This window comes from Esox lucius, chromosome 5, assembly GCF_011004845.1.
Source record: "Esox lucius isolate fEsoLuc1 chromosome 5, fEsoLuc1.pri, whole genome shotgun sequence".
NCBI classification, from domain to species: Eukaryota; Metazoa; Chordata; class Actinopteri; order Esociformes; family Esocidae; genus Esox; species Esox lucius.
This window is the reverse complement of record NC_047573.1, coordinates 31,202,743-31,229,238: the sequence shown is the minus strand read 5'-3', so window position 1 is coordinate 31,229,238 and position 26,496 is coordinate 31,202,743. Positions and strand designations below refer to the sequence as shown.

Sequence of the window (26,496 nt, the reverse complement as noted above, 5' to 3'; positions counted from 1 at the left end):
GTTTTTCATAACTGTTGGTGTCATAAAATGAATAGTACAGAACTAGCACAGAACATTTCCCTGTAGCCAGTGAGTATGTTTTGTTTAGTGGATTGATGGATATAATATAAAGTGCCTTGCAAAAGTATTTCAAACTCTGACCAATCATCGTGTATTGCAGAATTCCAAATAGTACATTGAAATTTTTTTTTTAACCCTGAAACTCAAAATGAGTTATTTTAAGGTGACATAAGATTAATGTTGGAAAATATTTATCACCTGAACAAAAAAATTAAGTGTTTTTTGCATTAGTATTCATAAATGATTAACCACTGTGCCATGGAAGATCCCAGTTTACACAGATGAAATAAATTGCCCAACTGTCTTACCCTTGAAACGGCCTCCACCTGTGAAACATTAAAGCAGCTGTCAAATTCTCTGGGTGAAAAGCCCACTGTTGCAAGACCATTGGTCAGGCTGTGATTCTGAAGGAAAAGGCAGATCAAAGAGAAGTATAGTTCTACAAATGCCCACCCTGTGAGAAGGCAGCACCTTATCTGCCCAGTGAAAAACTCTGGTCTGCCCAGTGGAAAAACTCTGGTCTGCCCAGTGGAAAAACTCTGGTCTGCCCTTGCATCCCAACGGAACCAGCTTCCCCTTGAGGCCAGGATTGCCTCTGCCCATTTTCAAATCTGAAACCCTTCCTTTTGAAAAAATACCTCAAATAAATACACAGCCAACCCCAATTTTGCCTTCTTGAACCAATATGTGCTATGTTTATTGTGTTTAAGTTTATTATTTGTATTGTCTGGTTTCCAGAACTGACTTTTGCCGATATCAAATTAATTGAGTAAAATGTACTGGCTTCTACTGAGTTGGGTGGTTATTCCACTTAGCTTCTTAAAAAGTAGGCTCTAACACTACGACCAAAGTATTTTGCAATGGTGACCAAAAAAAAAAAAGGTGCAAAAGGTTAGTTTGATTTTGATTGGTTCCTGGGGCACACGCAGCAAAGTTAGACAGTGATATTAAACTACAGCAGTCTATTGTTCTCTTGAATGCTGAGCTCACTGTTCATCCCAATAAACAGCCAATAAACAGTTTCGCATCACCACCTGGAGGACCGTGCCACCTCCTCCAAAAATACAGAAATAAAGGTAAATGCCAAACACGTGTGCAGCAAAAATATCTCTTGGTTAACAATGAATGTGAAATAGAGGCAATTCAAACTGAGTGGATGCTTAAAACATCGCTGAAGGCTCAATTTATGGACAAGCCATACAATGGCTTATGGGATGTCATTTTGACAAAAGAGCCACACAGAATTCAGAAATATCTGGTAGAAATTATGCTTGTGCTGACCATATCAGCCTCTAAATTTGGATTTGATACGGCACAAAACTGCATCAAATCCAAAGTTTGCAACTTGATCCATGTTTCAACATTAGGAGTTTTAATTCAACAGTTTGAAGTCCTTGCTTTCATCAAATAAATGTTCAGACCAGTTTACAATAGCTGGCCAACTAACACTGACATTGTAATGGTTAGTGACACTGGTTTTCAGTCAGATTGAATATCAAATAATTTACTGACTGTACATACCCTGATGAGCCAAAACATTATGACCACCTGCCTAATATGTTTTTGGTCCTTCACTAATCACTTTTAATTTTGTTTTTCTACTATACAGTTAATTTCCTCTGAACCAACATGGAATTTGTAAATATTAACTTGTTAGGTAAGCAAAAATAACTGGTTCAATAAAAGAAAGATTTCATTGTGAATATGAAAAAAACGCACAAGGGGTTCACATAATTTCAAGCAGCACTGAAAGTTCTCATCATTGAGCATTGAGTCACAAAATGTAGACTAACTCTCTGGTTAGTCTCCCTCTATTGGCTGGCTTGTGTCTCCCTGCATGGTTTGCTTTCTTTATGTCCACGTTGTAATCTCCCTGTATGGCTAGATGAATCAATGTCAGGGTTGTTTCTCCCATTCTATGTTGGCTAGTGTCTTCCCGTTGATTGATTTCTGTCAAAAGTACCTCCATGTCTGGGTTTGTCTGCCCCTGTCTAGCCTGGATGGTTTCTCTGTGTGTGGTTTGGTCTCTCTGTCTAGATAAGCCTCTTCCTGTCTGGGTGGGTCTCTCCACGACTGACCTTTCTGGGCAGGCCTCCTTCAGTCGTCTCCTGATAGAGCAGAATGAGGGTCTGTGCTCTGGGTTCTCGTTCCAGCATGCCTTCAGCAGGGTGACCAGTCCCTCGCTGCACATCTGCGGGCACAAGGTAGGCCTGAGTGGCTCCCCTAAAAGTCGAGTCTGCAGCTGCTTGATAATGTCTGGAAGAAAAGCAAGATACACAACACACAATTCAATACGTTTTTGGACAGTGACACAAGTTTTTTGGTTTTGGTTCTTTACTCCAGCCCTTTAGATGTGAAGTGATACAGTGATGATGGAGTTAAAGTACAGCCTGTCAACTTCCATTTTTGGGTGTGTAAATCCATACACATAGGATTAAGCATTTAAAAATAACAGCATGTTTTGTATATAGTCCCCCCATTTAAGGGTACCAAACATATTTGAACAGTTGGCTTAACAGCTGTCAATTATTTGGCAGGTGTGCTAGTTTGCACTGGCTAGCTAAGCAATGACAACTGACCTGCTAGACCAAGGAAGACCTCTACAGTGGATAACCAAAGAATGCTCACCATAATGATAAGAAAATAGTACAAAAAATCATGAACTCTCTCCGTGAGATAGGGAATATGTCAGCCAATACCATTCACAGACAACTTCAGCCAAACTAGGGAGGCTGGACTGCAATGTGCTGAAAAACTAGTCTAGCCTAAAAAAACTGGATGGTCTAAAAATACCAAAAAGAGCCTGCAAAGTCACATAAAAAAGCTACAGAGAATAGATTTAATATTGGTTATTTAATTTTCAGAGTCCCAATTTCCATCTGTATAGTAGATGTTTTACAAATAGTAATTATAGTAACATTTGTTCATAACCAACTGCTTGTTAAGATTAGAGAATGGTTTAGAAGAAGATTTAGGGTTAAAGTTACGGTTAAGATACATATTAGTGTTAGGGGGTTAGGATTAGTAGAGAGTAAAACATTTTGTCAGTAGATTATCTGTTAAGGATCTACATACACACTTTTTGGAGTCTCAATATAAAGTGTTATCTTAAAATCTACCAGAGTGATGGCAACAGGAAGATGTGAAGGTAAAACAGGAACTGTCGTATTTTTGCATGAATGGCTGCCAATGGAACTGGTTCACTTGTCATTGAAGATGTAATTGAATGGCTGCAAATGGAACTGGTTGACCTGTTACTTTTGATAGTAGCTGTAGGATGAATTCTGATGTGTACAGAAACTTCTCATCTACTCAGATCAAACCACATCCCTCAGAACATAAAATACCACATTGCCTTGCAGCAAGACAAGACCCCAAGCATAATGATAAAGCAACCAAGGAGTTTTTCAGAGCCAAAAAGTGAAATGTTCTATATTGACCAAGTCAATCAACCGACATTAATCTAACTGAGCACCCATTTCACTTGCAGTAGAAAATGCCCATAAGGAAGATACACAGCATCTGGTGATGTCTATAGGTTGCTGAATATGATCACTTTATTTATGTAAAATAGTCTAAAATAGAGGGACTATGTTCTACAAGTAAAACAATGTGATATTCCAGACCCAGCTTAGAATGGACTTTATACGTTGCAATACAGTTTTTTACAGTTTACAGCAATGTTTCCTGGGCCCACTCCAGGACTCAGGTCCTTGAATGCTGCAGCCACTTCATACATTTATTTTAAAAAGACACTTCAGTATTTTGGCAAATGAGCCCATGTCTATTTCCTCAAATGAGCCAAATTAATTTGGATAACGTTTTTAGATCTCTGCATCCTGTATGAGGGACGTTAGAGTTTTTCTTTGTGTTGTTGCTAACCAGCGTAAGAGCTCTGAAAAGCGAATAGACTTACAGTCACTGCGTTACCGCAGTACCTGCAGCATACCAGGAACAGCATTGTCTGGCTTTGCTGCTGTAAAGAGGTTTTTCATTCCACCGTAAAGATGTATTAATATTTGTGGTATTTTCAATTACTTCAAGAATCAATAAATAACGCACCTTTTGGTTCCAGCTGGATATCGTGATATGGACCTGCCTCTGAGCTATGGATTAGCTCACGCATAATCACTGCAAAACTGTAGATGTCCCCCTTGGTGGTACCATTGGGTGGTGTTTGGTCTTGCCTCAGAAGCTCTGGAGCTGTCCAGTACATCTCTGGAAGTGGCATCAAACTATCGTCATTTTAACCATTTCACTTAAGAGTTGCATGTTCATGAGTGTTCTCACACAGTAATAGATGTCTGGTTTTTGTATAAAATCTGTATTTATTCATGTAAATTTGAAATGGCCTTTTTACAACAATTCATAAAAGCTTAATAAGGCATGGATTCATGCCAATGCTTTGTAAATAGTTTTCATAAACTTAATAGTCTATTTAGGATAACATAAAATGCCAACACAATGTTTGGCATAAACCTGTAATTACGTTTTTCTCCAACATCAGTGAAGCTTTGTAAGACCTTGAAATAAGTACCTGTCTGAATGGTTTATGCTTCACACTAACCAGGTCTACAACGTTTATCAAGAGATCTGTTTACCTTCAAATTTTGTATTTTCCAGACAGATGACCTTGTATTTGGTGCCATGTTTAAACTCCCAGAGTCCAAAGCCAGATATTTTGACTTGAAGCCTGCTATCCACTAGACATGTACTGGGCTTCAAGTTGCCATGGGACTTCAGGCTACTCTTGTGGATGTAGTCCATACCCTGTAAACAAGTAAATGAATAGTGTCTAAATAATATTACAATTCTGGCTCTATTTACAATAGGTAGGAAATGCAGTTGTTTAAAAAATACTTACGTTGACAATATCATAAGCGAAGGACAGTTTAAACATCCAGTCCAGTTCCATTTCACTGCATCTCAAAACATCCTGCCGTCCAAAACCAAGTTGGGTGCATTAGTAAGCATTTTTGGAACACAGTTAAATGGGTAGTTACAACAAATAACAGGATCCTTCATGCAGAGTGGTACAAGAGGAGTAGCCCATTGGTACCAATTTCCTGGATGAAAAAAATCAAGCTCTATTGAAATCTCCATTCAGCTTGATTTTGTTTGTCCAGGACTAAGCTTAATCTGTGTCCGCAAAACTGGCTCTACATTAACAACCACTTTAAAGGGTTTATAAAGTCTTCCTTGACTGTTCATTAGGGCCTTCACAGATGTTTCACTCATTACATCATTCTAAGTGCGTTGCTTAACACTTTATATTGTATAATAACACTTTACTTTGAATTAAATTGTAAAATAACACAGAAAGCCTTCCAAGGGGTCTATGGAGGCTGCATTCATTTAAGTAGTTGTCATTAAACCAGACCACACAGTCCCACACGGTTACCTTCAGGCTGCCTTTCTTGCAGTACTGCATGACCATGCAAACGTTAGGAGGCTCAACACAAACCCCAAAGAACTGCACCAAGTTCTCATGCTTCATCTGTCTCAACTACTTACAAAAGCAACAGAATTGTCAGCTGAGCATTATTTACACAAAAAACACATAGAAATTGTTTTTTCTACAATAATGTTATATTCATAAATATTGAGGTTCAAAGTGACATCAATGTAATGCAAACAGAACAAAAATAAAAATAGAATTCTCAGCAGCATATAATTTACAGTCTCCTACTCAGATTTGACATGGCTGCCTATGTTTTTATGTCTTTAAAAAATTGACAGTGGTTTCCTTTAAAGAAATGTTAAAATCTCCCCCATTGACACCTCAACTCCTCATCTACAGGCCCTTTATCATTCGCGGTGAGGATATTCATGTAGTTTAAAATAGGTCTTCATAAAGGCAATAAAAATATCAAGAAACATAGGAACGGTGTGTAACCAACTTTACCACGTTGAACTCTTGGATGATGGAGGGCTTCTTGATATTAATGACAGGTTGATTTTGCAGGTATTTGATGGCCACTTTATTTCCCTGAACAGAATAATGAATGACAGTTACACATTGGCACATTTTTATGTATTAGGTGTCAGATAAAAGCATTTCTGTACAACACTATTTGACAGCTGTATTGGTCAAGCATTGGTAATGCCAGACATGGTGAACATTTCATAACACATAGGTTTTGCTTCAACATCCACAGGGTTTACATCTAAGTCAACTCAAGAGAATCTTACTTTTGTACTGCTCCCCCCTTTCCCTCCGTGAATCAAACTCACAAGCCTGGGATTACAAGCACAATGCTCTGCCTACAGAGCTTCAATAGACCAAACAGGTCTTCAGCGGTTGCAAGGTATTCTCAATTCTCTAGGTTTTGTGTCACTTTTCTACCACTCTGCAGGCTGTTTTAGGTATATTTTTAGCCATAATGTTTTTGGAGTTACATACTGTTGACCTTTCCAGCTTCTGTAATGCAGCCAGTGAATTATTTTGTGAATGGTAATGGTAGACACATTCACAACTACAATATCTCAGACAGTTTTTAGTGTTCTATATTGACTTGGTCAATATAGAACATTTCACTTTTTGGCTCTGAAAAACTCCTTGGTTGCTTTATCATTATGCTTGGGGTCTTGTCTTGCTGCAAGGCAATGTGGTATTTTATGTTCTGAAGGATGTGGTTTGATCTGAGTAGATGAGAAGTTTCTGTACACATCAGAATTCATCCTACAGCTACTATCAAAAGTAACAGGTCAACCAGTTCCATTTGCAGCCATTCAATTACATCTTCAATGACAAGTGAACCAGTTCCACAGTTATTAGTGAGCATTCTTTGGTCATTCTCTGTAGAGGTCTTCCTGGATGTAGCAGGTTGTTGGCCATTACAGAGCTCACCAGTGCATTCTTTCTTCTTGATAATGTATGAATCAGTTAGTTTTAGCACATGTAATGTTTTGGTTATGTCTCTTAATGATTTATTAGGATTTATTCATCGGCGTCATGATGGCCAGCTTCACACTTCTTTGGTCCTCAAGCTGTCATACACCAGCAACATACTCCAAATGCAAATCATAGAAAACTAGACATGGATTAAAGAACAATGTTAAGCTGATAGACTGCACTTAACCCCTATGATAATTTCAAATCCAAACTGCTAGAATTCAGTGATAGAAACAATATGTAATTGTCCAAATACTTGGGATTTCCAACACGGCTGTGTAAAAGTATGTCCATTGAACTGTCAGAGGATCGTGGCCACCCGCTGTATTTGAGGAGATTAAATTAAATCAAATTCTGTACCTGAAAAAGGCCTATGGTTGAGTAGATGTGCTCTTTCCCAGAATTGTCCCTCAGACCGTAACTGGTGGACGAGAGGATGGTCTGATGGGAGCTTCCACTTCCACTCTTGCTGGCTGTGGTGCTCAGAGATAGGGCCGGCATTCCCTGAAATGATACAAACAAATTGTTTTACATTCACATACAATGCTTTTTACAGATGAGAGGGACCTCTGACAGGTATGCTGTGGGATGTGCTAATACTTTAGGCTCTTTGACTATAGTGATGTCACTGTAGTTGATGATCCACCAGCAAGAGTCGTTCAGCCTGGTCTGCAGCCGAAGCTTCTGGAGCATAAGGAAGCCAATCAAGACTATGGCTAACACACCAATTAGAGGGGACAACACCAGCAGGATCACCAGCGAAATGTCTGTATAAAAAAAGACAAAGCTTAGCTTTTAAGTGACAGTTAGAACAGTTCACTCCAATATCTAAACATTTGTTCCTGCATGTGCAATATAAAGTGATATTAGAGAGTACTTTGCATTAAACAATCAATAGCCTATATTGGTTAATAACATACTATGCCTGAAAGTACAAACTGGAAAGCTTTTTAAATAAGGACAATACTGTATGTTCTCGCTAATTTTGCAGGCTACACAATTCCCACATGCCTGGGCTTAGATTATTTATCAATTCAAGACATGGTTGTTTTTATATATCTCAGATTTCGAAAATGTGATGCATCTCTTAAAAACAGATGTATTCTAGTGCCTTGGTGCCCTCCAGCTTACACCCTTTTGCCCTCATTTTATACTGGTGTGTTCTCGTTTTTGTTTAGTGTTCAGGAAGGGCCATCTATTTTTTTTCAGAAAGATTCACATTTCTTCGGTTCCAGAGAGATTTATTACTACATTTGACTGCTTTTGCGATCTAAAAAACATCTAATCAGTTAGATCCAAGCTCTTGTTATGTTCACTGTCGGTATTGCATTCTGTTTTTCTTTACGTTTAGCACAATTCACTGTCGGTATGTCTCCATATTTGTACCATTAAATCTATGCAAATTATCCAGAAAACAGAAGCCCAACTGGATATGAAAATGTTTGAACAAGTTTGCCCATATAAATCCTCTGCATACTCAACTTGCTACCATTTAAATATTATATCCACTATCCCAGATAGCAAAAAATATCCGCACGGCTTCTTTTTGCCGCCGGCCCTAAGCTGTCGGCTATAGGTGCGTCCTGCTGGCGGGGTTGAAACGTTTGCCCCCGGTTACGTCACTCCCATTTCTTGCGATATTTCTTGACTGCTTCATTTTCTCTGGCGGTTGCCTGGGTCTAAAAGGACCGCGGTCCTCCGGCGGCAAGACGCTTTTAAATAGGCTACTCTCAAAATCGACCGGCCATGTTGGTTTGGACACACATTCGCATCAGTTCGTCGCTCAATCGCGAGTTACAGCCTGCAGTTTGCTAGCTAGCAAAGTCATCGAATATCATCGTTTAAGTAAGTACATGTTTCCTTTTTGTGTAACGCAATATTATGTTTACATTGTTTTTAGTTTATATATTGAAAATGTGTAGTCATCTTTGTTCTTGCCTAACCAGCTACGCAATTGTTCTTGCCTTGTTTACGCAATGTTGTTAGTACATGTAGAATTTTAATGAGCTATAATAGGTAGCAAAAGCTTTACATCTAGAAAGACTAAGTTTACCTTTTAGTGTTTTCTTACAAAAATAACGATGTATATATGGTTTTTAAATTATTTTGTTTGCCTGAACAAGTATGCTGCTAGTCCAGTAGCTAGAGTGGCTAGTAAGTGTTAGCTAGCACATGCTTTTTTGCCTGTGTTACAGTACCATAGACTGTAAGAATAATGGACGACGCCCTTTCGCTCTTTTCCATTGGTGAAAAATGAAGCCAACAGTGTCCCGATACGGCGTTGACATCTTGGACTTGCGTCTGCGCAGATAGCGATCTTGGGACCAGTTCTGCGCAGTAGTTATGCGCAGTAGCGAGAAGGAAGTAAAGCTGTAAAGCCGCGAAATCAACTGCCCCGCCCTCACTCTCCCTCGCAGAATGCGCATACCGTAATCAATCGCAAGTCCAAGTACAGTACAACCTTTGCTTGTTAAACCTAGACGATATGTTATAGCCTAACTTACATCATGTTTAACCTTAATTTAGAATAGGCCTAATACAAAAATAATTGGTAACTTCTAGCTAACGATCACCTGCTAGCTATTAACATGGCTATTAACGAGGCTTGTTGTCTTTTAGCTAACGTTAGCTAGCCCATTACATTTATTTACTAATTAAATAGCTTATAAATTTAACTTACCGAAAAAAATTCAAAGATCGATTGGAAATGCCAGATCGGTTAGCACAATGTACTGCAGAACAACCCATTATGTCCGTGTGAAATTATATCAATTATAGAAATTTAGAGATTAAATGTAAAGCTCCAATCTCCTCAGTCCTCCGAAGATTCAGTGGCTCCTCGGCTCAGATAGCTGTCAATCACAGCTGTGAATCACGACGTCACACCATCGTTTTTAGAGCATTAAATAACTAACTAAAAACAAACTTATTTTAAAAACAAACTCTTGAATTTACATTAGCGTGATACAAACTACAGTAAATGACAGAAACCAGCTTCGGAAAAAATATATTTGAAGGGTAATTTAATTGTTTAGTTGGTCTCGCGTCCCATTGAATAACATGGGGAGGGCGGGGTTTATGACCTATACTGGGACCACTCACCAGGGGGCGATCGAGACGTTTTGGCTTCACTTTTCAGGGCTTGTGCGACACGCTTGTACAGTACACACTGTGGCTAGCAAGTTTTGTGCTGTGTTGCTACTGTACTGGATTTAAGGCGATTATGGTTTCTAATTCTCTGAACTGCTGTACTTTTTATGTTTGAGGAAAATTCTGTGTTCACTTGAATCACAACAGTCGGTGAATACATTTTATTTTTAACAATTTCACTGTTCCACATTTGGCTGATAATGTTTCCCCCCCGCAGCATAGCTACTGTATATTCCTAACGTTAACAATCTGGTTTTGTTCATGTTTTCTTGCAGATACCTTGGCCAGAGCATAACCGGTTATCTTCACCCAAGAGACCTACTGTTGGTCAATCGTTTTGGTTTTAAAGGTAAATGCATTGTTAGTCACAATGTCTAGTTACTGGGCCAAAAGGAAAATAATATTGAAAAGAGTTGAGAGGGACAAACAGGACATTCACTTGAATCACTACATGCTACAGAAGTTGCATCGATTCCAGAAAACCAGGAAAATGTTGAGCCATCTGCAGACTTCCGGGCTGGTATGTAAAATGTATTGCTGTGATGCTTAATTTGTGATCCTGTAACTAAACTATACACTTTGTTAGATTTTCACATTTCTGTTCCCTCTTTCTCAGAACCAGGTTTCTCCCCAGTAATCCAGACTCCACTTCACAGTGCCAAGAGTTTGAGTACAAGTAAGTGATGTTATTTGTGACGTTTTTTGTGTACTTTATTCTTTTGTCTACTTTATTCTTTTATTCTGGGAACCCCTGTAGGTGCATTACCTGAAAGGAGCATCTGACCATGAAGGCAGAAAAAGCCGCACAGCTGAGAAGGACCCACAGCCGACCCCTTAAACCTAGGCTGACTACTGACACCCCAGCATCACTGAACTGGAACACTTTCTTTATCCTGCAGTCAGTAACATCAAGAAGCCAGAAGTGCCAGACTACACTCACCAAATCCACCCTGTTTTTATTTGTATTTTAACTTTAGTATTGGCTTATTTCATTCCGTCTTAACGATTCTATTATAGTTTGTAAATCCTATTTCATACCTGTTACTTAATATTGCACATTAACTAGTACTAAAATTCTACTTTAATTTCATCAGTGTGCTTAACTGTTATTCTATTAATAATAGCTTGGAAATACTATTTCTGATACTTGATATTGCACATTACCTGGTACCAAATATTCTACTTACTCTGTTTTTAACATCAGCATTTTTCATTCCATCACAGTGCTTAACTGTTATTCTATTGTTAAATATAGCTTGTAAATCCTTGTGCCACAGGTCAGCATTGCAGTTATAATGGTCTGTTCTACTACTGTTTTTAACTCTGTATTTTTATATAAATATAAATGTCAAGTTTTGTTTATCACAGATACAAGAGACACAGATCTTATTGCAGCACGGTGTCAATCTTGTGCTCCAGGTCAGCAATGCCATTATAATGGTCTATTCTACTCTAGAGCTTTACTCTAAATTATTACCACTTTTCTTATTGTTAGAAATGGCTTGAAAATGTGATGTTATACCTTGATTTATTTGTTATCCTGCACATTCTTTGGTACCAAATATCCTCATTACTTATTTTTTCTGGTTATTATTTTCATCCCAGAGCTGACCTCTTTTTATATTATTAACAATTATTGTGTTTGTGTTATAATTTGCTTGTATGGCTGTTTTTTACCAAAATTTAATTGGAAACCTGCATGTTCTGTAGTGTGTATTTATATGTATATTTTCTTCTGCCTGTTATTTATTTCAGTGATCTGACATCTTGTTTGAATGACAGTTACTGTACTTTGAAATGTGGAATTAACACACCAAATGGAAATTTGTCTGATTTGATCAATCGTTATTCTCGATAAACTGCATGCTATAAATATTAAATATATAAAAGCGGCAGATCGCTCAAAAACCGCGGAAGGTCCGCCTTCTGTATAACGGCGGTTGGCCCACGGGCCTGCCGTAGATCACAGGCGGTAGGAAGGCGGCAAACGTGTTTGCGATTTAGACATTCTGACGCTTCCACTGTCTCTGGAGGACCGCCTCTGGTCCGCCGACTCACTGCTGTCTGGGTATAATGCCATAGCAAGCAAGCAAGTTTATTTATATAGCACAATTCATACATTGAAGCAATTCAATGTGCTTTACAAGAGGAACTTACCTTCAGGAAATACTCAAACCCTACATCCCTACAAAAGCTCTTCGTTCTGCCAGCTCTGGTCTCTTTCCCACCCTTAAGGAAGGGCAGCTCCCTATTTAGCCCAGTGAATGATCTTTTCTGTTCTTGCACACCATGGTGGGACACCAGTGTCCCTTCATCTTTTCAGATAGATTCTGGAAACTTTTAGTCTATTTAAAATAACTACGTGGTGTAAAACAGGAAGATAACTATTTCTATTTGAATACATTAATGTGAAAATGTGTATATTGTTGTTGGGATTGTGATTGTGGGAATTACCATTGGAGAGCCATTCACAGAGCTTGTTGTCAAAGCCACATTCAGGCATATCAGTTGGAGGATTTCCCTTTGGCCAGATCACAGATGCTAACTTTGGGGTTGATCTGCAAAGAAACAATATATTCTCTACCATAGTACAGTCAAAATATTAATGTCTGTCACAATTCATATCACAGTACAGAAATGCCTAGCTATTTAAAAACAGTATATAAAAAGGTAAAATTACTATTTAATTAAATAGATAATAATAATAATTTTCTTTAATGTGCAGATATCAAACTATTTGGGAGTTATGTGTGGTGAATTAATTATTGTAATGTTCATATAAAGATTCTAAATGTAATTTGCATTTAAAGGATGTAAGATTTCTTATGTGTAAGCCATCTGAATATGAATTACAATTACATTTTTAATATGTATGTCACCTGATAGATTTGGTGTGGCTGTCAAAATGGAGGATGGGCACAAATGTGTTACTGCCGTCAGTAAGCTGAAGATCAAATATGGAGTAGTCCAAGTTCCTCTCACCCTCCTCATCAAAGTGAACAAGTCCAGAGGCTCCTGCAATGCCCAGTTCACCACACAAAATGATTACAGTTAAATTCCTTTAGAAATCTAACATTGATACTGGTACTGCAAGCATGAATACTCAAATGAAACTTCATGAATGCCTAGTTATGGGCAACAGGTTCTCACTGACAATGGCAGATGCTTTTCAAAATGTAAATCAATTGAAACAAATGAATCAATGAAACACCATATGCCACATACAGTATGGGCCACTGCATGGCACAGCAGTCTGAATCATTTCTTTATAGTACAACTACGTCCCAGTGGCCAGGAGATTGGGTCCTAGTGGCAGCGTGCCAACAATACCCGGGACTTGGGCACTGGTGTGCTGCAAATGAGAAGGGGTGGCTTTGCCGCCTTGTGCTATAGCGACTCTATACAACAGTTTCCAAAACAATTTGGGACGCTTCCTAAAATGCAAATAAAACCAGAATGTAAAGATATGCAAATCATTTATCCCTGAATTGTATTGAAAATTGTACAAAGACAATATCAATCAATCAAATGTATTTATAAAGCCCTTTTTACAACAGAAGTTGTCACAAAGTGCTTTACAGAGACACCCGGCCTTAAACCCAAGGAGCAAACAACAGTAGTGTTGAATTTCAGTGGCTAGGAAAAACTCCCTAAGAAGGTCGAATTTTAGGAAGAAACCTAGAGAGGACCCAGGCTCAGAGGGGTGACCAGTCCTTTTCTGGCTGTGCCGGGTGAGGTATTAAGAGTCCAATTGGAATAATAAATACATTTCTCTGGGCTAAATCCATAGTCTATTTGATTTTAAACTAGGTCAGAAGTATGACCAGGTGGACAAGGACAGGGACAGCAACGGGCCCCCCAAACCAGGTAATCCGCAGGTGTGGACCAGGACCTCATCTCCTCTTAAAATGTAAAACTGGTGGAGACTGAAAAAAAGTTAGTAGTGCATTCCTCATATCCCCCAGCACAATAATATAGCAGCGTAGCACCTTGGAACTGAGACGGGGGGGTCCGGTGACACTGTGGCCCTACCCGGGGGAGGCCCCGGACAGGGCCCAACAGGCAGGAAATCAATCCACCCACATTGCCAGGCATCAACCAAAGGGACACCCACCAACCGCAACCCCCCTGAATGAGGGCCGAGTATTGCTAGCAGCGTACAGCCCAATTGCACAAGTGCGCAACAAAGAGTCAACAACAAGCCAGTGACTCTTCCCCCGAAAGGCATTGGAGGGAGGGCATCCCAGTGGCGACGAGAGCCCACCTGGCAAGACAGCGAGAGTGGACAGTATCAAGCCTACTGGTCACCTTCACGCCCTCTGGCCAGGCTACACCTAAGTTTTTAGTAGACACTTGAAAGTTTGCACTGAGTTTGCATTTCTAACCTTAATTGGCAGATCATTCCACAGGAGTGGAGCTCTATGAGAAAAGGCCCTGCCACCAGCTGTTTGTTTAGAAATTCTAGGTACAATTAAAAGGCCTGTATCTTGCGATCTAAGGTTACGTGTAGGTATGTATGGCTGGATCATTTCAGCAAGGTAAGTTGGAGCAAGTCCATGTATTGATTTATAGGTTAAGAGTAAAACCTTAAAATCAGCCCTAACCCCAACAGGCAGCCAGTGTTAGGACGCCAGGACAGGAGTAATGTGTTCAAATTTTTTTGTTCTAGTTAGGATTCTAGCAGCCGTGTGCAGCACTAATTGAAGTTTATTTATTAATTTGTCTGGATAACCAGAGAGAAGAGCATTGCAGTAATCTAGTCTAGAAGTAACGAAAGCATGGATACATTTTTCTGCATCAGTTTTTGATAGAAAGTTTCAAATTTTTGCAATATTTCGAAGATGAAAATAAGCAACTCTTGAGACATAATTTATATGTTCTTCAAAGGAGAGGTCAGGGTCAAGGTTAACGCCAAGGTTTTTTACAGTTTTTTGGGATACGACCATGCAGCCGTCGAGGTTCACAGTGAGATCTGCTAACAACACTCTTTGTTTCTTGGGTCCTAAAACGAGCATTTCTGTTTTCTTTGAGTTTAAGAGCAAGAAATTCTCTGTCATCCACTTCCTAATATCTGAAACGCATGCTTCCAAAGTAGCTAATTTAGGGGCTTCTCCATGCTTCCTTGAAATATATAACTGTGTGTCATCAGCATAACAGTGAAAGTTAATATTGTGATTTCGGATTACATCGCCCAGAGGGAGCATATATAGTGAGAACAATAATGCGCCCAGAACCGAGCCTTAAAGAACACCAAAGCATACCTTTGACTTGTCAGAAGATATGCCATCCACACTAACAAAGTGATATCTTTCAGATAAATACGATTTAAACCAGGCTAGAACATGTCCACGCAGCCCAATATGGGTTTCCAGTCTCTCTAAGAGAAGGGAGTGATCAATAGTGTCAAAAGCAGCACTAAGATCAAGAAGCAACAGGACGGATGCGGAACCTTTGTCTGAGGCCATTAGAAGGTCATTTGTTACCTTCACGAGTGCAGTCTCAGTACTATGATGGGATCTGAAACCGGACTGGAGTATTTCATAAATGTTATTTGTCTTTAGGAAGGCATTCAGTTGTTGGGAAACACATTTTTCTACGATTTTTGAGAGGAACGGGAGGTTCGATATTGGCCTATAATTGTTTAATATGTCGGGATACAGATTCTATTTTTTGAGAAGAGGCTTAATTTGGTACACATCCGGAGGAAATTGCAATTTATTATGTTCAGCATTGGCTGACCTAGCACAGGAAATAGCTCCTTAAGTAATTTTGTTGGAATCGGGTCTAGCTGAGAGTTTGTGGGTTTAGAACTCATTACAAATTTAGTAAATGTGTCGAGCGATACGGTTTCAATTCAAGTGTCCCCATTGACACCTGGTCAGGGAGGTTCAGGACATTTTCAGGACAACTGAGATTTTGAGGACCATAACTATTTAAGGAGGAGTCAGTTATTTGTTTTCTAATGGTGACGATATTTTCATCAAAGTAGTTAATGTATTCATAACAACTAAAATGAAGACCCACTTCACTTGCTAAGCTTTGCTTTTTTGTTAACTTTGCAACTGTATCAAATAGACATTTTGGATTGTTTTTGTTCGCCTCAATCAGGTTGGAGAAATATGCTGATCGAGCAGACGTGAGTGATTTTCGGTATTGTACTGTAGTCTATCCAGGCTAGTCTAAATACTTCCAACTTGGTGGAACGCCACTTTCGCTCCAATTTTCTGGAGGCTTGCTTAAGTGCTCTAGTATTGTCTGTGTACCAGGGAGCAAGTTTCTTGTTGCGTATTTCTTTAGTTTTTAGTGGTGCAACCGTATCTAATGTATTTCGCAGTATTGAGTTTAGATCATCGATTTGATCGTTTACAGATTTATTTACTCTATCGTCAACAAGCGAACTTGTAAGAATATCAAGGAATTTATTTGTAGTCCGAGAATTTATAGTACGGCTTTTGAAACTCATTGTTTGGGGAGCAAGTGGATTTCTTGTTTTAACGGTAAATGTAACAAGACAGTGATCTGATAATCCAGGATTTTGGGGGTAAGTTATTAGATCGACAATATCTATTTCTCGTGACAGGACTAAATCTAAGGTGTGATTGTGGCAATGTGTTGGACCTGAGACATGTTGGATGAAACCCATTGAGTCAATTATGGCTTCAAAGGCTTTTTGAAGAGGATCATTGGACTTTTCCATATGAATATTGAAATCGCCAAAAAATTGAATACTATCGGCCATGACTGCAAGGTTAAACAAGAATTCTGGAAACTCATTGAAGAACATTGTGTATGGCCCGGGGGGCCTATATATTAGCTATGTAGAACGATTTATCGGCCTGGTTAACATTCATGAGTAAAACATCAAAAGAATGAAACTCAGTGATATGTTTGAGAGTAAATTTATATTTACTGTCATAAATATTAGCAACACCCCCTCCTTTTCGGCACGCACGAGGGATATGATCACTAGTATAACCAGGAGGAGAGGCCTCATTTAAGGCAATGAATTCATTAGGCTTTAGCCACGTTTCACATAAACCAATAACATCTAGTTTATGATCAGAGATTAATTCATTCAACTGCCTTTGGAGCAAGGGATCTAACATTTAGGAGTCCCATTTTGAGATGCGAAGTGATACAATTATTTTTATTTGTGACCGAGGTGGAGGAAGGATTTATCTTAATAAGGTTGTTTTTGTTAGCACTACCTTGTTTAACTTTTCTCAGCCTGGAACGAGTCACAGTTGCAATAGGTAAAGCTGTACTAACTACTCTGCCTATGCTATTGACAGACTCCACTATGCTAGCAGGCTGGCTAACAGACTGTTAAGGCTAGGCTATATGTCAAATGTTGATACAGAGAAATTTGATTGTTTTTGGAAAAATACACGCCAGCAACCTCTTCTTTTAACATACTTTGAACTAAGGAGACCAAATTCTGTAACCTTGAAAGTGAAACGTTTTCCAATTCTTTCTTGACATAGGATTTCACACTTTGGGGACTCCTTTGTCGTATTTTTCATTTCATAATGCGTCAAATGTTTTCAATGGATGACATGCTGTTGTAATATGTGGAAAATGTGGTTTGGCATTGTTTTAGTAAAATAAGCAAGGAATTCCCTGATAAATACATCATCTGGATGGCATATGTTACTCCAAAACCTGTATATATTGTTCAGCATTAACCATTTTATCCCCAGACATTAAAATATCCAAATGTGTCAATAGCAACCCTTTTAAATACTAAATAATAATAATTTTAAACATTAATGGAAATGTAGTTGAAAAGTTGTTTTATGCTTAGTCACAATTGTGACCAGTTGGTTAACATGTTCGCATCGCATCGCATCATCTTCCGCTTAATCCGGGGCCGGGTCGCGGGGGCAGCAGTCTAAGCAGGGATGCCCAGACTTCCCTCTCCCCAGACACTTCCTCCAGCTCTTCCGGGGGGACACCGAGGCGTTCCCAGGCCAGCCGGGAGACATAGTCCCTCCAGCGTGTCCTAGGTCTTCCCCGGGGTCTCTTCCCGGTGGGACGGGACCGGAACACCTTCCCAGGAAGGCGTTCCGGAGGCATCCGAAACAGATGCCCAAGCCACCTCAGCTGACCCCTCTCGATGTGGAGGAGCAGCGGCTCTACTCTGAGCTCCTCCCGGGTGACCGAGCTTCTCACCCTATCTCTAAGGGATCGCCCAGCCACCCTGCGGAGAAAGCTCATTTCGGCCGCCTGTATCCGGGATCTTGTCCTTTCGGTCATGACCCAAAGCTCATGACCATAGGTGAGAGTAGGAACGTAGATTGACCGGTAAATCGAGAGCTTCGCCTTACGGCTCAGCTCTTTCTTCACCACGACAGACCAATACATCGACCGCATTACTGCAGAAGTTGCACCGATCCGTCTGTCAATCTCCCGTTCCATCCTTCCCTCACTCGTGAACAGGACCCCTAGATACTTAAACTCCTCCACTTGAGGCAGGCACTCTCCACCAACCTGAAGTGGGCAAGCCACCCTTTTCCGACTGATGACCATGGCCTCGGATTTGGAGGTACTGATTTTCATCCCCACCGCTTCACACTCGGCTGCAAACCGTCCAAGTGCATGCTGGAGGTCCTGGCTTGAAGGGGCCAACACGACAACATCATCCGCAAAGAGCAGAGACGAAATCGTGTGGTCCCCAAACCTGACACCCTCCGGCCCCTGGCTGCGCCTAGAAATTCTGTCCATAAAAATTACGAACAGAACCGGTGACAAAGGGCAGCCCTGCCGGAGTCCAACATGCACAGGGAACAAGTCTGACTTACTGCCGGCAATGCGGACCAAGCTCCTGCTTCGGTCGTACAGGGACCTGACAGCCCTTAGCAAAGGACCCAGGACCCCATATTCCCGAAGCACCCTCCACAGGATGCCACGAGGGACACAGTCGAATGCCTTCTCCAAATCCACAAAACACATGTGGACTGGTTGGGCAAACTCCCATGAACCCTCCATCACCCTGTAGAGGGTATAGAGCTGGTCCAGTGTTCCGCGGCCAGGACGAAAACCACACTGTTCCTCCTGAATCCGAGGTTCTACTATCGGCCGTATTCTCCTCTCCAGAACCCTGGCATAGACTTTCCCGGGGAGGCTGAGAAGTGTGATCCCCCTATAGTTGGAACACACCCTCCGGTCCCCCTTCTTATAAAGAGGGACCACCACCCCGGTCTGCCATCCCAGAGGCACTGTCCCCGACTGCCACGCGATGTTGCACAGGCGTGTCAGCCAAGACAGCCCCACAACATCCAGAGACTTGAGGTACTCAGGGCGGATCTCATCCACCCCCGGTGCCTTGCCACCGAGGAGTTTCTTAACCACCTCGGTGACTTCAGCCCGGGTGATGGACGAGTCCACCTCTGAGCCCTCATCCTCTGCTTCCTCAATGGAAGACGTGACGGCGGGATTGAGGAGATCCTCGAAGTATTCCTTCCACCGCCCGACGACATCCTCAGTTGAGGTCAACAGCTGCCCACCTCTACTGTAAACAGCGTTGGTAGGGCACTGTTTCCCTCTCCTGAGGCGCCGGATGGTTTGCCAGAATCTCTTCGAGGCCAGCCGATAGTCCTTCTCCATGGCCTCACCGAACTCCTCCCAGGCCCGAGTTTTTGCCTCCACAACCACCCGGGCTGCAGCCCGCTTGGCCTGTCGGTACCCGTCAGCTGCGTCAGGAGTCCCACAAGCCAACCAGGCCTGATAGGACTCCTTCTTCAGCTTGACGGCATCCCTTACTTCCGGTGTCCACCACCGGGTTCGGGGATTGCCGCCTCGACAGGCACCGGAGACCTTACGGCCACAGCTCCGAGCGGCCGCTTCGACAATGGCGGTGGAGAACATGGTCCACTCGGACTCAATATCTCCAACCTCCCTCGGGATCCAGTCAAAGCTCTGCCGGAGGTGGGAGTTAAAGATCTCTCTGACAGGAGACTCGGCCAGACGTTCCCAGCAGACCCTTACAGTACGCTTGGGCCTGCCGAGTCTGTCCAGCTTTCTCCCCCGCCATCGGATCCAACTCACCACCAGGTGATGATCAGTTGACAGCTCCGCCCCTCTCTTCACCCGAGTGTCCAAGACATACGGCCGCAGGTCAGATGAGACGACAACAAAGTCGATCATCGACCTGCGGCCTAGGGTGTCCTGGTGCCACGTGCACTGATGGACACCCTTATGCTTGAACATGGTGTTCGTTATGGACAAACTGTGACTAGCACAGAAGTCCAATAACTGAACACCACTCGGGTTCAGATCAGGGGGGCCGTTCCTCCCAATCACGCCCCTCCAGGTGTCACTGTCGTTGCCCACGTGGGCGTTGAAGTCCCCCAGTAGAACAATAGAGTCCCCAGTCGGAGCACTTTCCAGCACCCCTCCCAGAGACTCCAAGAAGGTCGGGTACTCTGCACTGCCGTTCGGCCCGTAGGCACAAACAACAGTGAGAGACCTATCCCCGACCCGTAGGCGCAGGGAAACGACCCTCTCGTTCACCGGGGTAAACTCCAACACATGGCGGCAGAGCTGGGGAGCTATAAGCAAACCCACACCAGCCCGCCGCCTCTCACCATGGGCAACTCCAGAGTGGTGAAGAGTCCATCCTCTCTCAAGGAGTGTGGTTCCAGAGCCCAAGCCGTGCGTAGAGGTGATCCCGACTACCTCTAATCGGAACCTCTCAACCTCACGCACTAGCTCAGGCTCCTTCCCCGCCAGCGAGGTGACATTCCACGTCCCTAGAGCTAGTTTCCGTGTCCAGAGATCGGGTTGTCTAGGCCCCTGCCTTCGACTGCCGCCCGATCCTCTTCGCACTGGCCCCTTATGGTCCCTCCTGTGGGTGGTGAGCCCACGGGAGGGCGGCCCCACGTCGCCCGTTCGGGCTGAGCCCGGCCGGGCCCCATGGGGGAAGGCCCGGCCACCAGGCGCTCGCATACGAGCCCCAACCCCAGGCCTGGCTCCAGGGTGGGGCCCCGGCTGCGCCATACCGGGCGACGTCACGGTACTCAATATTTTTTTCATCATTAAGGGGGGTTTGAACCGCTCTTAGTCTGACCCGTCGCCTAAGACCTGTTTGCCTTGGGAGACCCTACCAGGGGCATATAGCCCCAGACAACATAGCTCCTAGGGTCACTCGGGTACTCAAACCCCTCCACCACGTTAAGGTGGCAGTTCAAGGAGAGGGTTAACATGTTGTGTACTGAAATATAATATTTCTCCTAAGCAGTCATCAAAATTCTTATAATTCCTAGCCCAGTTATTAACACATTTAAAACTCTATCACTGGCAGACCCCAGCATTGCCACTGGAATGCTCTATCACATTCTAGTGTGACTAATTTACATACGAAAAGCCCTTATAGTTTTTTAAATATACCTATATATACACATTCACCTAAAGGATTATTAGGAACACCTGTTCAATTTCTCATTAATGCAATTATCTAATCAACCAATCACATGGCAGTTGCTTCAATGCGTTTAGGGGTGTGGTCCTGGTCAAGACAATCTCCTGAACTCCAAACTGAATGTCAGAATGGGAAAGAAAGGTGATGTAAAACATTGTACAGTGGGGAGAACAAATTGATAGTGGGCATATATTTTTCAAGAAATAATAAAATGTATCTTCTTCAACATTTGATATGTTGTATTTGTACTACTTTCTATTGAATATAGAGTTTAAATGATTTTCACATCATTGGATTCTGTTTTTCTTTACGTTTAGCACAACTTTTTGGGAAATGGGGTTGTATCGTAACATTGAGCACGCACTTCCAGACTCACAAACAGTTTTTCCCCCTAAGGCCATAAGGCTCCTCAACCAGCAACACTGGCTATGATCATATTGATCACAGATGAACATCCCAAATGCTCTGATGTCTTTCCATGTACATTCAATGTACATTAGAATATTCTTTTGTATGTAGCATTCATAGGCATATCACACTCATATTATTATCTTCATCATATTCAATGCTTCAAACCATATTGTTTCATATGCCCCATTCTAAAGTCTTTAAAATTGCTGCTAGTTATTCATGTATATTATTGCTATATTTTTGCTTCATGTATTTCTTGATTCTTACTACGTAGATGTTGTGTGCCATGTCACAAGAATTTAATTGGACAGAATGATAAATAAACTTTGAACTTGAACTACTAAGGGAGAGGGCTTGCGAACAATTGCAATTGTATAGTCGGTGAACACTAAAGGCTTCTGGGTTGAATGAACAGTATGATAAGAAATCAGATTGGCTTGGTGTGATGTGTTTGGCAAAGCATGTGTTGAACTTCAACCATCTTGCCCAACCTGTGTAACTGCCACAACAAGGGAATTGGATATCAGGAAATTGTCTTTGGACAAATAAAGGGGTAAAATCACAACAACAAAAAAAAATGTCCGGTCCTGGCTGGGGGCCCCTATGCCCCTGTCACTGCCACCAACACATCCGGAGTGGTTTGAAGAGGGGCCTCTGCTACCACTCCCGGAGGGGTGGTCCGAGCCTCTGACCATCGCCACCTCCTCCCTCTGCTTCAGGGGTGTAGCCTCCCACTGCTCTTGCACCCCGTCCTGCTTTGGGGGTGGAGGCTTCCTTCCTCTGTCCCGCTGTCCCGCGTTGCCACTAATTGGGGGCCCTATTTAAGTTTTTTGTGTTCGTTTTTGCATTCAGTTTGCAGTCTGCCGCTCTTTTTATTGTTTTCAGTTTGGTAAAGAAAACCATTAAAATTATGTTTCTCTTCAACACTGCACGTGTGTCCTGCCTCCTCGACATTGACAAAAACACAATACATTTGTTTATTGTGCTTTCCCAAAGACTTGAGCTTAGACAGGACATAGATATGTGAATGTCAATGCATTTTAATGAGAATCTTGCATTTGTAATTGTTTGATAGGGTGAATATTAAAGGTATTTCCAGTGTCCAGATGTATAGTTAAACAAACACATTTTCATAAATAGTTATGAATTAAGAGAAGCTTAAATAATTTACCATAAAAGCGAATATTGTTCTTTTTCTTCTTCACTATCTGGAGAAGTTCATGCCCGTCATGGGGGTCTTTGCCATCTTTTAGGACCTCCTTCAGCCCCATGGCATAAAGCAGGACTGCATCATGCAGGTAGGCGGAGTAAGGGCTAACCTGAAACACAACATCGCCCACCACAGAATCCCATCAGTGTAAACAGTGATTCTTACTTGATTGGACATTCCTAAGTGATTCATGTATGCTGATATCTTTGCCAATGCAACGCTCAGGTGACAAAAATCTCAATGTGAACGTTCAGATTAAAGACTTGGCCACTGGTAGTAAAAGTGGCGCTGTTGAGCCAAAATGTGCCTCAGAAAATTATGTACATTCACGTCCTGATGTTCTCAAACTTAGTTAACTGAAATATGATACTTATGCTTATGGATTAAGCACACTATAAACAACATTTCACATCCATCCAAAAATATGTGGGTTTAATTCCCCCCCCCCCCCAAAAAAAAAACTACAGTGTCGCAGGGTTAATTTTCTTGCGTCGTGGAACAAACAGCAGATTTTTCCACATTGCTAGTTCGTAGTTTCAATCTAGCAGCTTTTCATTTACCGGTAATGTAATTTAAAAGCTATCTTCCAGGTGATTTAATAGGAATAACTATACTTACAAGTATGTATAGGTACAGTGGGGCAAAAAAGTATTTAGTCAGTCACCAATTGTGCAAGTTCTCCCACTTAAAAAGATGAGAGAGGCCTGTAAATTTCATCATAGGTACACTTCAACTATGAGACAAAATGAGAATTTTCCTGAAAATCACATTGTAGGACTTTTAATGAATTTATTGGTAAATTGTGTTGGAAAATAAGTATTTGGTCAATAACAAAAGTTAATCTCAATACTTTATTATATACCTTTTGTTGGCAATGACAGAGGTCAAATGTTTTCTGTAAGTCTTCACAAGGTTTTCACACACTGTTGCTGGTATTTTGGCCCATTCCTCCATGCAGATCTCCTCTAGAGCAGTGATGTTTTGGGGCTGTCGCTGGTCAACACAGACTTTCAACTCCCTCCAAAGATTTTCTATGGGGTTGAGATCTGATGACTGGCTAGGCCACTCCAGGGCCTTGAAATGCTTCTTACCAAGCCACTCCTTCGTTGTCCGGGCAGTGTGTTTGGGATCATTGTCATGCTGAAAGACCCAGCCACGTTTCATCTTCAATGCCCTTGCTGATGGAAGGAGGTTTTCACTCAAAATCTCTCGATACATTGCCCCATTCATTCTTTCCTTTACACGGATCAGTCGTCCTGGTCCCTTTGCAGAAAAACAGCCCCAAAGCATGATGTTTCCACCCCCATGCTTCACAGTGTGTATGGTGTTCTTTGGATGCAACTCCGCATTCTTTCCCCCTCCAAACACGATGACTTGAGTTTTTACCAAAAAGTTCTATTTTGGTTTCATCTGACCATATGACATTCTCCCAGTCCTCTTCTGGACCATCCAAATGCTCTCTAACAAACCTCAGACAGTCCTGGACATGTACTGCCTTAAGCAGGGGGACACGTCTGGCACTGCAGGATTTGAGTCCTTGGCGGCGTAGTGTGTTACTGATGGTAGCCTTTGTTACTTTGGTACCAGCTCTCTGCAGGTCTTTCACTAGGTCACCCTGTGTGGTTCTGGGATTTTTGCTCACCGTTCTTGTGATCATATTGACCCCACGGTGTGAGATCTTGCTTGGAGCCCCGGATCGAGGGAGATCATCAGTGGTCATGTATGTCTTCCATTTTCTTATAATTGCTCCCACAGGTGATTTCTTCACACCAAGCTGCTTACTGTTGTGGAAATTTCTTTATACAATGTATTCTCACTGAGTAAAGGACTGAGTCCCACTGTTAAGATAGGTAGAGGAATGTGTGGAATCTGGTATTTGCATAGGGGGCATCTATTGTCTGTCCAGATGCAGATCAATGGGTTTTAGGACAGGATAGGAGAAGATACACAACAGGGGGAGTAAGGTCAGTTGACCCCTTTGGGTAAACACTACAGTAAACATTATGGCAGGAAGGATAAGGTGGGGGAAGATAGCATTTGACTTGTGTGATAGAACAAAGGGAATGTGTTTGATTGACATGAGACAGATGGCAGCATCTTACCACACCCCTTTTTCCTATGTGATATATACAGTTGAATGAGCTATCTTGAGTTAGAAACTATTCACTGTTACTTTGTAACCTGTATACTTTCTCCTTGCAAGCAAGATTAAAACCGTTTATTGCGCAATATATTTTTCCTGTCTTACCTACCATTTTCATAGAACTATTTGGATTTTAGAAATTGCCATCACATTACCTATTGCAGATTCAGTCTTCCCAGCCTGGTGCAGGTCTACAATTTTGTTTTATGGTGTCCTTTGACAGCTCTTTGGTCTTGGCCATAGTGGAGTTTGGAGTGTGACTGTTTGAGGTTGTGGACAGGTGTCTTTTATACTGATAAGTTCAAACAGGTGCCATTAATACAGACAACGAGTGGAGGACAGAGGAGCCTCTTAAAGAAGAAGTTACAGGTCTGTGAGAGCCAGAAATCTTGCTTGTTTGTAGGTGACCAAATACTTATTTTACAGAGGAATTTACCAATTAATTCATAAAAAATCCTACAATGTGATTTTCTGGATTTCTTTGGAGGGAGTTGAAAGTCTGTGTTGCCCAGCGACAGCCCCAAAACATCACTGCTCTAGAGGAGATCTGCATGGAGGAATGGGCCAAAATACCAGCAACAGTGTGTGAAAACCTTGTGAAGACTTACAGAAAACGTTTGACCTCTGTCATTGCCAACAAAGGGTATATAATAAAGTATTGAGATGAACTTTTGTTATAGACCAAATACTTATTTTCCACCACAATTTACCAATAAATTCATTAAAAGTCCTACAATCTGATTCTCAGGAAAATTCTCATTTTATCTCTCATAGTTGAAGTACCTATGATGAAAATTACAGGCCACTCTCATCTTTTTAAGTGGGAGAACTTGCACAATTGGTGGCTGACTAAATACTTTTTGCCCCACTGTACCTATCAAGTAAAGTGATATAATCTTTTTTATGGGTAAAACATTTGTAGCATTTTCTACCTCTTTTTCTGATGTAAGGTTGGTAAGAAAAGGATGCATCTTCAGCCTCTTATATACTTGCTCAAAGAAGTCGTAGTAGTCGTAACCCTCATAGGACTTCTGACCAATGACAAAGGTCATGTCAAAGGCACTTACGACTCCCTTCCTGTTATTCATGGCAACTTTCCAAAGGTTATCCTGTTCAAACCAAACATGGTGGAAAAAGATGAGTTAACATGGCTACATTTGCTTCTTCATTCCTCTTAGGCCTGCTGAACACTAGACCATGTTCTCGAC

General features: G+C 41.6%; 1 protein-coding gene across 1 annotated transcript in view; it reads right to left on the bottom strand.

Moving 5' to 3' along the window:
* Positions 1 to 26,496, bottom strand: part of gucy2g (guanylate cyclase 2g) — a 51,604-nt gene that overhangs the window by 11,824 nt on the left and 13,284 nt on the right. The window contains exons 4-15 of the mRNA XM_010864068.3: positions 26,221 to 26,397; positions 23,107 to 23,254; positions 12,985 to 13,120; positions 12,560 to 12,663; positions 7,556 to 7,722; positions 7,316 to 7,459; positions 5,961 to 6,049; positions 5,462 to 5,561; positions 4,925 to 4,996; positions 4,662 to 4,830; positions 4,123 to 4,278; positions 2,139 to 2,316 (exon numbers count right to left, since the gene is read on the bottom strand). Coding sequence (XP_010862370.2) covers positions 2,139 to 2,316; positions 4,123 to 4,278; positions 4,662 to 4,830; positions 4,925 to 4,996; positions 5,462 to 5,561; positions 5,961 to 6,049; positions 7,316 to 7,459; positions 7,556 to 7,722; positions 12,560 to 12,663; positions 12,985 to 13,120; positions 23,107 to 23,254; positions 26,221 to 26,397 — 1,640 coding nt within the window. The remainder of the gene's footprint in view (positions 1 to 2,138; positions 2,317 to 4,122; positions 4,279 to 4,661; positions 4,831 to 4,924; positions 4,997 to 5,461; positions 5,562 to 5,960; positions 6,050 to 7,315; positions 7,460 to 7,555; positions 7,723 to 12,559; positions 12,664 to 12,984; positions 13,121 to 23,106; positions 23,255 to 26,220; positions 26,398 to 26,496) is intronic.